Genomic DNA, 12,014 nt, shown 5'->3' with positions numbered 1-12,014 from the left:
CCTTTCCGGCGACGAAAGACCTCAGCGGAGTAGTCTTTGAATAACCCGAATAGGACCCCCTCGATGTTTACCTAGCCGACCACCCTGTATGCTTTTAACATCACCATCTTATGTTGAAAGTTCAAGAGTCTGAGTGTGATCAGCCTCTGGTGTTCTCCAGCTGCTGGTTTTGGGATTGATGCCTGATGGATTCTTTCTATAGTGAGCTCCCTGGGGCTTTCTATGTGGAGCACGTCCTGAAGGAAGTTATACATGAACGACTCCAGGTCCGGGTCCTCAGCATTCTCCGGGAGGCCAATCAGCCTGAGGTTGTTCCGCCTTGATCGATTTTCCTGGTCTTCCGTATTGGCGCCCAGTCGTTGAACTTCTCGGATGACGCCGTCCAGTTTCTTGGTTATTTTCTGGTGAGCTTATGCGCTGCTCGTTGTGAGTAGTTATTTCAGCCTGTGCGCCGAGTCTCGTCTGGACGTCTTGCATGTCCCGTTTAATATCTTGGACTGTGGTGTTCTCTTGTGTGCGCTGACCAATGAGCTTCATCTCTGCCAAGATGGCTAGGAGTTGCGCGGGGATGTCCATTGTCACTCTTGTGAGTCTTGTTGGTTTGTGACCACTGATGGGGTGGGCCTGGGGCTTTCCCGTATCTACCGTCCGGGCTTTGGTTCCACCACTGGTCGTGCTCGTGCTTTTCGGTCGGCATGAGCGATTTGGATGTTTCTGAGGGGTTGCAGTGCCATTCTTGGCCACTGAGGTGTGTGGCCATCCGCAGGTCCGGCCGCCTGTTCGAATTGGGCCACATGGAGGCCTCTTCCCGCTGTGTGCTGAACGCACCTCCGGCTCGCCTGTCTCCGCGACGTGTCGGGGGGAGATGAGGTCCCTTGCGTCGCAGGCGTTATTGGTGTGACCACACGCCTTGTGCCGGTGTCGGGCTATGGTTTGGTGCTCTTTCCCGGCTCGAGGTCTGCCACACAGTGGTTGCAGCGGCTATGCAGCAGTCACAGCAGCGCCGAGTCTGGATGCTGGTGCAGGAGAGTTCGCCTTCTGCTGGGGATGGGCTCCTTCCTGTATGTGCTTTCAGGCTGCTGTTGGTTGGAGTGAGTACAGCTCATTCTCTTCATCTGATCTGCAAGGGCGAGTGGGAGCGGTCCCACCGCCTCTCACGGTGTCTTGTTCCATGCGGCTGAAGGCCCGTTTCGGCAGTGGGTTCAGTCGGCCTCACTGCATCTGAAAGTGCGGCTCATGTCGTCGGGACCAGTTGCTCTGGGGCTCCGCTTCCCATATTTGTATTTTTTGCACCGTTCCAGGGGTAGAAGAAGGAGATATCAATATTACGGCAGCAGGCTCACACAGAGCTCTAGCAACCTGCGGCCATCTTCGTTCGGGTTCTTGAGCACCCAACCCCCCCCCCCCCCCACAGAATGTATGTATTTTTGATGTAAAGTATTAACAAAATAATTGGGCACTTTCTAAGATTATACGAAAAGAACAAAGCTACGGAAAATGTTAAAACCCTTAAAATATATATATATATTTCTGAGGCTTGTGGAATCTGCTTAGATCACATGCTGTGCATAGGCCGACATCTAGTGGAAGCTGCGGAGTATTACAGTTTGTTTTTCGAAAGTCGAAAATGGGCGTCGACACAGGGCGTGCCAGTAATACTATCCCTAGTGTGACGTCCACTGTACCCATGATCCCTCACGCGTCTAGGATCCCCAGATTGTTTTTTTCCGCCATTCTGGTCGGAAGCACTTCATCGGAGTTCCCTGGCTTTGCCATATTTGCACTCAAAAGTAATTCTAATTTGCCCCGTTTTGTCACCCTTACGTCGATCAGCATCTCGACGCCGAACCGGGGAGGAGATCTACGTCGAAACCCGACGGATTGGGCCTTGAGGCTTCCGCCTCGGCTCGGGCCTGGGCCGCTGGCCTCGGTCCTACAAGTAGGGAGAGTGGGGGGTGGTACACTTCCACACTCGGTTATAGACACCTTCTTACCTACACACACTTGCCCGCTGCCCACAGGCGCGTATGGAGGGTACGCCCTTTCAGTTTTGCCCCAAGTGTAATAAGAAATACCCTTGGGTAGATAAGCACGCTACGTGCAACCTTTGCCTGCCCAGAGACCACCCCGAGGCGGGTTGCAGGGCCTGTAGCAGGTTTAAGACTAAAACTCTTAAGGACCGCTCCACCAAGCGTTGGGCCCACCACGCCAAGCTAGCAGCTATGGAGGCGGAGGGTACCTTCAGCGACGGCAGCGACGCCGGACTTTCGGACGGCGAGGGCACCAAGGCGTCGAAAGACAGCCTAACGCACGTCCCCGGCCTCGGAAGGTCGTCCGTCCCGGCGACTATGGGGAAGTCCCCCGGCGACAAAAGCGTTACACATACACACGCTAAACACAAAAAATCCACCCGAGATTCGACGTCGTCGAAACCTCGGAAAGAGGCACAGAAGGAGCGGTCCGAAAGGACGTCCTCTGGGCGGTCCCGGTCGAGGTCGCCGCACGACGTCAGGCAAGCCTCCACACTTGCACATAGTGCCTCGCCCATTAACATCACGGAAGATCACTCGTCCGGAGACGAACACGACTTCCATCCCCAGCCTGCACCCCAGGGAAAGGGTACATCACTTGGTAGTAAGGAGGGCCCAGTTTCGAAGCCTAGTTCGAAACACAGGGATTCCACCTCCGATCCTCGACGCCAGGCGTCGAAAGATAAGGGAAATGGTAAACACACTTCCACCCACGGGGAAGGGGGTAAGCAGCAAAGGAAACAACCCTTGCAATCCCCCACAACAAGAGAACTGACTTCCCAGTCCAAGTCTTCTCAGGGACAGTCCATAGAAAGTTCCAGCAAGGTCACCCCAAGCTCCAAACTCTGGTCATGCGAGGACATTGACAGAGTAATGTCAAGAATGTCTTCCTTAGCAAATTTCTTCGAAAGACACCCTGACCAACTCCTAGCTTTAAACCCTCAGGAATCTTCTCCCTCAGGTTCAAGGGACCCTATCCCTTCAAATAAAAGGCCCCGGGTCGAGACACCATTAAAGGCTTCAGACCCCTTCGAGGTCCAACCCTATTCTTGCCTTTTCCCTACAGGCCAAGGAGACTCTTCCCTTATAGATGGTCAGGATTTTGAGACACCAGAAGATCTCGCAGTGTCAGATTACTACGGGGAGGACGAAGACGAGGATGAGCCAGAAAATAGCCCAGATATTTTCAGAATGGACTCACCAGTCGAAAGGGAAGCCCCAGTGTCTGATTCCCCAATAGATAATCAGCCCCTCCTGAATGAACTGCTCTCTCGGGCAGCTAACCACTTCCACATAGACACACAAGGTGTCCAAGAAGAGAGGGACTTCGCGGAGGAACTAATAGGGGAAAGGAAGACAGTAGCCCAGACCATTCCCATCCTGAAATCTATTCAACGCAGAATAGCACCATCCCTTATCAACCCAAACCTGACAAGACCTGTAAACCCGAGAGTAGAGAAGCTGTTTAAAGCAGCCCAGTCGGACCCTCTATATATTAGAGGCCAACTTAAGCCAGACTCTCTAGTCGTAACTAACACCCGCAAGAGAGCTGGAACCCCATTATCTTCCTCGGAGGCTCCCCCCGACAAGGAAAGTAAGAAACTCTATGGTTTTGGTAGAAAAGTAGCTTCCACGGCAGCCTACCAAACCAGAATCGCGAATTCCACCACACTGTTGGCCAGCTACAACTGCCATCAGTGGGAAGAAGTGGCAGCACTAATAGATTCCGCTCCCGAACCCCTTAAGAGCCAGCTATCTCGCATTTGTGCAGAGGGAAGAAACGTCTCAGGCTGCATTTTAAAAGCAACTTTGGACGCCGCAGACAATGCGGGTAGGATTATAGCAGAAGGGGACTGTCATCAAAAGACATGCTTGGTTGAGGCAGTCGGGATTCAGAGCGGAAACACAAGCTGCACTCTTAGACAAACCAGTGGAAAGTGATCTCCTGTTTGGAAAGGCAGTCGAGGACGCTCTAAAAAACGCTAAGGAGGAATTCGACACCCTCAAATCCCTTGGCCAGTTAACTACAAAACCACCTAACCAAAGAGGGAACGGCAATTTTCGTCGCCCCCGCGGCCAAAATTCCAATAGAGGAAATAGCTATTCCCACACCCAGGGTACACAGTGGAACACCAACTCACAACAGTCTACCCAGGGGTATGGTAGGGCTAGTAGAAGAGGACGTGGTAGAGGCAGAGGCAGCCCCAGTAAAGGAGGCGGCACGCCTCCACCAAAGCAGTGACGCTCATTTCAGGGTCCCTTCCCATGCAACCCCAGTAGGGGGACGAATATCCAGCTTCACCCAGGCATGGGAAGGGATAACATCCGACAGATGGGTGCTGTCAACGGTATCCAAGGGGTACTGTATAGAACTACTGCAACGTCCCCGAAACCATCCTCCAAGACAAAAAGTCCACTCTTTAGAACATCAGAAGATCCTCCTCGAGGAGATCTACAATCTGCTCCTAAAGGACGCGATAGAACTCGTCCCAGGACACCAGGTAAACAAGGGTATTTATTCAACTTACTTCCTTGTGCCAAAGAAAGATTTAACAATGCGCCCAGTATTGGACTTACGGCCTGCCAACAAGTATGTCAAGCCCCAAAAATTCCGTATGACCACGCTACAAGAGGTAATCCCACTCCTAAAAAAGGGGGATTACATGGCAACCTTGGATATGAAAGATGCCTATTTTCATATTTCCATGCTCCCGGCGCACAGAAAATACTTGCGCTTCAAGGTGGACAGTCGCCACTACCAATTCAAGGTACTGCCCTTCGGGATAGCTTCAGCACCAAGGGTATTCACCAAGGTACTGGCGGTGGCAGCTGCACACCTACGCAGGGAGGCAATCCCAGTGTACCCTTATCTGGACGACTGGCTCATAACGGGGGAAACCCCAGGAATCTGCAGGTCAAACATTCAGAGGACTATCGACCTCCTCCACGAATTAGGCTTCTCTATCAACGAGAAAAAGTCAAGTCTGGTGCCAAGCACCTCAAAACAGTTTCTAGGAGCTATCCTAGATACTCAGAAAGAATTGACCTTCCCTTCGGAAGAAAGAATTCGGAATATACTTCTGCAAATTCCGCATTATCAGTCAGGTCAACAGATAACAGTACGCAAAGCTATGCGGTTACTGGGCATGATGGCGTCATGCATTTACCTGGTCCCCCACGCGCGTCTGCGCATGCGTCCCACGCAGGAATGGTTGGCGAAACAGTGGTCTCAGGCAAGTGGTCAGTGGGACGATCTAGTGGTCGTTTCGCCAACACTCGTACAGAGCCTACACTGGTGGACAAGAGAGAATCTCGCAAAGGGGAAACCCTTTTACGATCCCGAAATACAGGCAGTGGTGACTACAGATGCATGCCTGACTGGGTGGGGAGCTCACCATCTCCACCACACAGCTCAGGGTCTCTGGTCTCACTCAGTAGCCAAGAACCACATCAATCTGCTAGAGCTTCTGGCAGTATTCCGAGCGCTGCAGGCGTTCGAGCCCCATCTACTGAACTTGTCGGTGCAGATCAGGACGGACAGCACGACAGCCATGTTCTATCTGAACAAGCAAGGAGGGACTCGTTCGCCAAATCTGTCCAAGCTTGCCCAGAAAATATGGAGATGGGCACTCAGACGGAACATCTTCCTGTCATCGCAACATGTTCCAGGGGAGCTCAATTCCCTAGCGGATGCTCTAAGCAGAGACTCCCTCCCAGAAGAACACGAATGGGTCCTTCACAGAGACGTAGTAGAAGATCTCTTCTCTCAGTGGGGTTTCCCCACTATAGACCTATTCGCCACAAGCGAAAACAAACAATGCCCAGGATTTGCATCCAGGTTCCCCCAAACGGACTCCCAGGGGAATGCCCTGTGGATGAACTGGTCAGGGATGTTTGCGTACGCTTTTCCACCAACTCCTCTCATCAGGAAGGTGGTGTACAAGATGAACAAGGAATCAATGACGCTCATCCTAGTTGCTCCCATGTGGGCGAGACAACCATGGTTTCCACACCTACGCAGGATGGCGGTGTGCGAGCCCATCAGACTCCCAGCCTGGTACAACCTTCTGTCCCAGCAACAAGGTCAAACAGTGCATCAGGAACCCAACTCTATGAACCTAGCAGCATGGCTCCTGAAGTCATAGAGTTTGGACATCTCAAATTACCACAGAGGTGTATGGACATTCTAAAAGAGTCCAGGAAACCAAATACAAGACACTGTTACTTTGACAAGTGGAAAAGATTCGTTATCTGGTGCCAGAATAAACAAATCAACCCGGTTGATTGCACTCCTTCCAACGTTGTAACATACATGCTCCACCTGCTGGATGCAGGGTTGGTTTTTAACTCTCTGAAAGTACACCTGGCAGCCCTCTCGGCTTACACCACATCCCATAACAGGGTCTCGTGGTGGAAAGTACCAGTGGTTAAAGCCTTCATGGAAGGAGTAAAGAGACTTCACCCTCCTATTTCGAACCCACCGCCAGGATGGGATCTCAACGTGGTGCTAGCTAAGCTCATGGGCCCCCCCTTCGAACCCATGCATAAAAGTAGTCTCAAACACCTGACTTATAAAACGGCCTTCTTAGTAGCCATTACCTCCATAAGAAGGGTCAGTGAAATTCAGGCTCTGTCAGTGCAAGATCCTTTCTTTACTATCCACAAGGACAAACTGGTTTTACGCACACACCCTAGGTTCTCACCAAAATTCATATCCATGTTCCATGTAAACCAGTCCATCGAGCTTCCAGCTTTCTTCCAAAACCCACAAAGCTCGGCTGAGGTGAAACTACACACCCTAGATGTGCGTAGGGCGGTCTTATACTATATAAATAAAACCAGACCGCTAAGGAAAACAGATCAACTGTTTGTCTCCGTAGCTACAGGCAGAGAGGGGGATCGCGTCTCTAAGGGCGCTATCTCTAAGTGGATTATCAACTGTATACAGCTGTGTTACTCTCTTTCTGGAAAGACTCTGCCTTTTACGCCAAGGGCCCACTCTACTAGAGGCATTGGGGCCACTCTGGCTTTCATTGCAAATGTTCCCCTTGACACCATTTGCAAAGCAGCTACTTGGAGCTCTATTCACACTTTTACTCAGCATTACTGCATTGACACTCATTCCAAGACAGATACACAAGTGGGACAAGCGGTTCTAAGACACCTGTTTGCTCATGACCCTTCTCACATCCCACCTCCTTCTTCTGGTACTGCTCGCTAATCTATGCACAGCATGTGATCTAAGCAGATTCCACAAGCCTCAGAAGGGATACATTACTCACCGTAATCGTATTTCTGATGCTTGTATCTGCTTAGATTCACATGCGACCCACCCTTCCTCCCCTCCGAGAGAAGGCGCATGGTTGCTTGTAGTCCTACTTTTCTGTCTATCTGCTTGGACTATCTGTACTCACGCTACTCCTCATGCTACCTCATGTCAGGAAAAACACAATCTGGGGATCCTAGACGCGTGAGGGATCATGGGTACAGTGGACGTCACACTAGGGATAGTATTACTGGCACGCCCTGTGTCGACGCCCATTTTCGACTTTCGAAAAACAAACTGTAATACTCCGCAGCTTCCACTAGATGTCGGCCTATGCACAGCATGTGAATCTAAGCAGATACAAGCATCAGAAATACGATTACGGTGAGTAATGTATCCCATATATCTTCATTGTGCAGCTCTTTATACTATAAGAATATTGTGTTATGGGAACTGCCCATGATTTGAAAGTTCTGGAAATGAAGATGTTCATATTCAACTTTCATAGTTTTGGCAAAATATTATATGTAATGCTTGATGTTTTAGATATATTAAATTGTAAACCCGATTTTGCACTTATTTTAGGCTGAGGTGAGATTAATACCTTTTGATTATGACAATGTATATATGCGTCCAGTTTAATTTTAAAACCAAAGAGACAAATGTATATTGTTTTCACTTTCTCTGTGTTAATTGTTACTGTCTTATTGGATTGTTAGCTGGCTCCATAATGACTTGCAAGTGGCTGTTGTCGGAAGTGCAGTTGATCTCACATACACATATGATCACTTGGGAGATTCACCACAGATACTTAAAGATATTGCTTCAGGGAAGCACCCCTACAGCAAGGTATGTAGTGTGGCCTTCATTTGGATTGAGTTTACATATAGTCTCTGATCTTTATCTTGTGTGTTTCTCCCTAAAGTCTAAATTTGCTGAATGTATTTGATCAACAAAAGTTAACCCACCCTTGTTCTGTTTCTGTAGTAGGCACGTTTTTTTTTTCTTTCGTGTAGCACATTTGATCGCAGTTGCAAAATAAGAATGTTCTAATAGAGAGTGATGAATGTGAGCCACTGTGTTATCAATGCTGTGAGTTCGGAGCACTCTTAGGTGGACTTTTCTAAAATAATGCAAGCAAGTTACTATGCATACAAAACAGTCAAATGATTAAACAATGGTTGCTGTGACAAATATCTATCTTTGCTGACGTAAGAAAAATAAGAAGTCAGCATTTTTTACATATATATGTATGCACTTCAGCTTTTTGGCAGTTTCAGGTTTAACCATATGAGTTTTTGAAAATGTGGAGAAAGGTTGTATGTTATATTTATTTTTGGCACTCGTTAGGGAGTCCTATAAACCCGAGAATTATATAAACAGACCATATAAAGGTGACGACAGGCAATATTGCAATATTCATTATGGTAGCCTTAGAAGCTAAAGTAGAAAAAGTAGTTATAGACTCGTTGATTTATTGGCCCTAAGCATCCATTTCAAATCTCTCTATATCAAAATATCCAACAGCTCTCTGCCATTAAATATTGGATGGCTTTGCTCTCTCTGATGTTAAACTCTACCAAAACAGAGATGGTGATCTTCCCTCTCATATCTCTTCCCCTGCTTGTCCATTTCCCGCCTGTGGACACTCTCCCCTTCTCCTCTTGAGCTTGAAACCTCAACGTCATCTAGAACCCTTCTCACACCTTCTCTACTTTCATCTCCAAAACTGCAATGGTGGCTCGCCTCAACCTACTAAATGTTAGGAAAATCGGACACCTCCTTACTTTCAACACTGTCAAACATCTCTTTAACCACTCTTGTCTTCTTTATACTAGAATACTGTGCCAGCATCCTCTTTGGTCACCCCACTATGCTTTCTGTCCTCTCGACTTATTTACTTCGCTACCAGACCTCTTTGACCTCCCTCACTTCACACCTACTTCCCCGTACCGTCCCCAGGCTGGCTGACTATGCAAAACACGGCGAGATTTAAACTTCTTCTGCTGGTTCACAAACCCATCCACGGTAAGGCACCACCGTATCTATCCTCCTATGGCCAACTCTAGAAGCCTTCTTGTAATCTCTCTGCTTCCTTGACTACCCTTGAGGCACCTTGCTCTGCTTGTGCTTCCTCTGGCTTCCGCTCTTTCTCTTCCTGCTCCACTTGCATGGAATTCTCTTCCCCATACATCTGAGAAACAGTCCATACTGATTTGTTGAAAACCAAACTAAAACCGATCTCTTCGCCTCAGAGTTATCCTATTAACCAACCTATCATCTGTCTTTGAGCAAAGCTTTACCCTCGACATTAACCTGCCTCTGTCCCTCATTTTCTCAGCCTCCATTCTAGCACTTCATCCATCATAGTCACATCCCTAATACAGCTGGCCGTACTGCCTACCTGCCCTTAATGTATGATGGTCCTTAATCTATGCATGTCCACCCATTTATTGTTCCCAGTGACTGTTCCATTTACTCCCTTCTACAACCTGGTCCGAATGTCACTCAAACTCACCCCATTTATAAGAAGCTCACTGCTTCCGGTCAAATCTGAAAGAGCATTTCTAATGGATTGTATACTCCCACGGATTACTCATTTTTGATATACTGATATCCTGACTGTAGTTTCAGAAATGTTTTTCTACAGCAGAGTGCACTGTGTAGCTTTGGGTCGATGGCCCTCAGTGGCTTCCATTCCTGCTCTCGTACATGACATTGAAAGTGGTATAAATAGTACGCACTGCGCCTGTTGACTCAGTTCTGTTTTTCCGCATGCACAGCACGCTTCGGAGCGGTTCGACTTGCCTCTGCGATTCTTACTTCGAGTTTAGTTCCTATTTCTTTGAATATGAATGTCTACTCCGAAACTGGTTTTGAGGTGTGCGGACTGTGATTCAAAAAGGTCAATCACAGATCTGCACAAGATATGCCTCTGGTGTCTTGGTAAGGAGCATGAAGTCGACAACTGTGGCTCCTGTCCATCAATGACTAGCAAGGTCTTGAAGGAGAGGAAGTCTAAACTCGCCCTGGGTCAGTCGTGTCTAAATCCCCCGTCCTCTACTTCCTCGAAGAGGAAATCCTCTGAAGATAATTCATGGGATAAATCACCTCAAATGCCTTAAAAACGCTCCAAACATTCTAAGCAGTTGAGCGATTCATGTAACTCTTCATCTTTGTCTTCTCAAAGAAAATCTAAAAAGAGACACATAATTCATCATCCGACTCCTCACCTGTCAAGAGACTGGTACACAGCAGATTGGGAAGAGTTTATTCATAGGGAGAGGGATGTCTTTTTGAAGGCGGTACCCCAAAAGAGCCAAAAAGGCTAACAATCCCTCAATGCATTCAAAAGCTGGCAAGGAATAGTCGAAGGCTTCGACTTTTGCACCCTAAAACCTGGGTCGGAAGGTCTCTAAGATACTTACATCTTCATTGTCAAAGGGCTTGATGTCGAAACCATCTACGCCATCCTTGAATCCATCTTCGAGCTGTAAGCCATTATCGAAGAAAGACTTTTAGATCTAGTTTTGAGGAGGAAGAAGTTTAGGACCGTGTACCCTTTTGGTACAAACATTTCGGCACACTGTGTCCCTCACTCATTTGTGAGGATTCTCGTTTAGAGGACTTGGCTACTTGCCTTTAGGAAGCTAGTGGCGTAGACACTTCTCCAAGAATGTAATTTGCTTCATCTGACACAGCTGCTCATCAAAGTGCTTCATACAGGACAGTGATGAACAAAGTCACTGAGTATTTGTGTCCGGGACGTCCTGCAAAGGACAATAGTGCAGGATAACCGTACGGATGTCATTGACAAAGGTCCACCCAAAGAACCTGTGCTGCCTTTCCATCCTGCACTTAAAAACACCATTTGGAAAACTAGCAGATAGCCCTCGGACAGACAATAAGAAGTTGGTTAGGAAATGTAAACCATCATCTATTGATACTGATTTTCTCTCTAGGCACCTTATTTCTGGGAGTTTAGTGGTACAGGCAGCTACTTCCACCTCTAAAGCAGCTGCATATCCATCCACCCATCACACCGGACAGGGATGATGAGAAACATTGCATGCTGGCTAAAAGGGTGTTCTCGGCTGGGAGTATGATGCTCAAGGACATAAATCGTGTTATGCATTAGCAAAGTACACATTAACTTTGTGTAGTGTAATTGCCCTAGCAGCTGATAACATCACTGAGGGAGAAATGAGGGATGGATTCATTAACATTAATAATGTTGGTAAGGAAGCACCATGTCAATCTCTCCATTCGGGTTTGGACGCATCACACTGTTGGCCGCTCTATGGAATCAAGTGCAGTCGTAAGGAGGTTTGCATAGCTGTGCAAATCTGGATTTGCTCACGATGTTCAGTCTAGACATCTGGACATGCCCTTTGATGGGTCAAACATTTTTGGGGCAAAGGTTTATGGCCGATTAAAGAAGCTTCTCAGGTGGCTGCAAAATCCTTGGGTGCAGCCATTTATTGGCCTCAACAGCAGTACCAGCCTTCTTGGGATTGGAGAGGGTGGCCTTTTTCGTTACTACTCTTACCTTTGAACAAAGGGGTACCAGCCTGCCCAAAGAGAACAAAGGAGGTTTTCACCTGGCGCTAAAGGTTGTGGAGGAAGAACAGTTTAGGCAGTCACCACCTCAAACCACTCTGAGCACTTCACTCGCAGGCTTCCGGTGGAAGGCAGCTTGACTCAGCATCTAGAAGAAT

At 48.0% G+C, this 12,014-nt stretch overlaps 1 protein-coding gene across 3 annotated transcripts in view; it reads left to right on the top strand.

Annotated features, from left to right (window-relative positions):
• The window catches only part of NDUFS1 (NADH:ubiquinone oxidoreductase core subunit S1), a 1,009,292-nt gene that overhangs the window by 603,168 nt on the left and 394,110 nt on the right, over positions 1 to 12,014 (top strand). For all 3 annotated transcript variants that reach the window (XM_069615565.1, XM_069615566.1, XM_069615564.1), the window contains exon 13: positions 8,016 to 8,145. In XM_069615565.1, coding sequence (XP_069471666.1) covers positions 8,016 to 8,145 — 130 coding nt within the window. The remainder of the gene's footprint in view (positions 1 to 8,015; positions 8,146 to 12,014) is intronic.

This window comes from Ambystoma mexicanum, chromosome 9 (assembly GCF_040938575.1).
Source record: "Ambystoma mexicanum isolate Mex_15411 chromosome 9, UKY_AmexF1_1, whole genome shotgun sequence".
Classification (NCBI taxonomy): domain Eukaryota; kingdom Metazoa; phylum Chordata; class Amphibia; order Caudata; family Ambystomatidae; genus Ambystoma; species Ambystoma mexicanum.
Note: the sequence above shows the minus strand (reverse complement) of the source record. Positions and strands in the feature narration are given on the sequence as shown.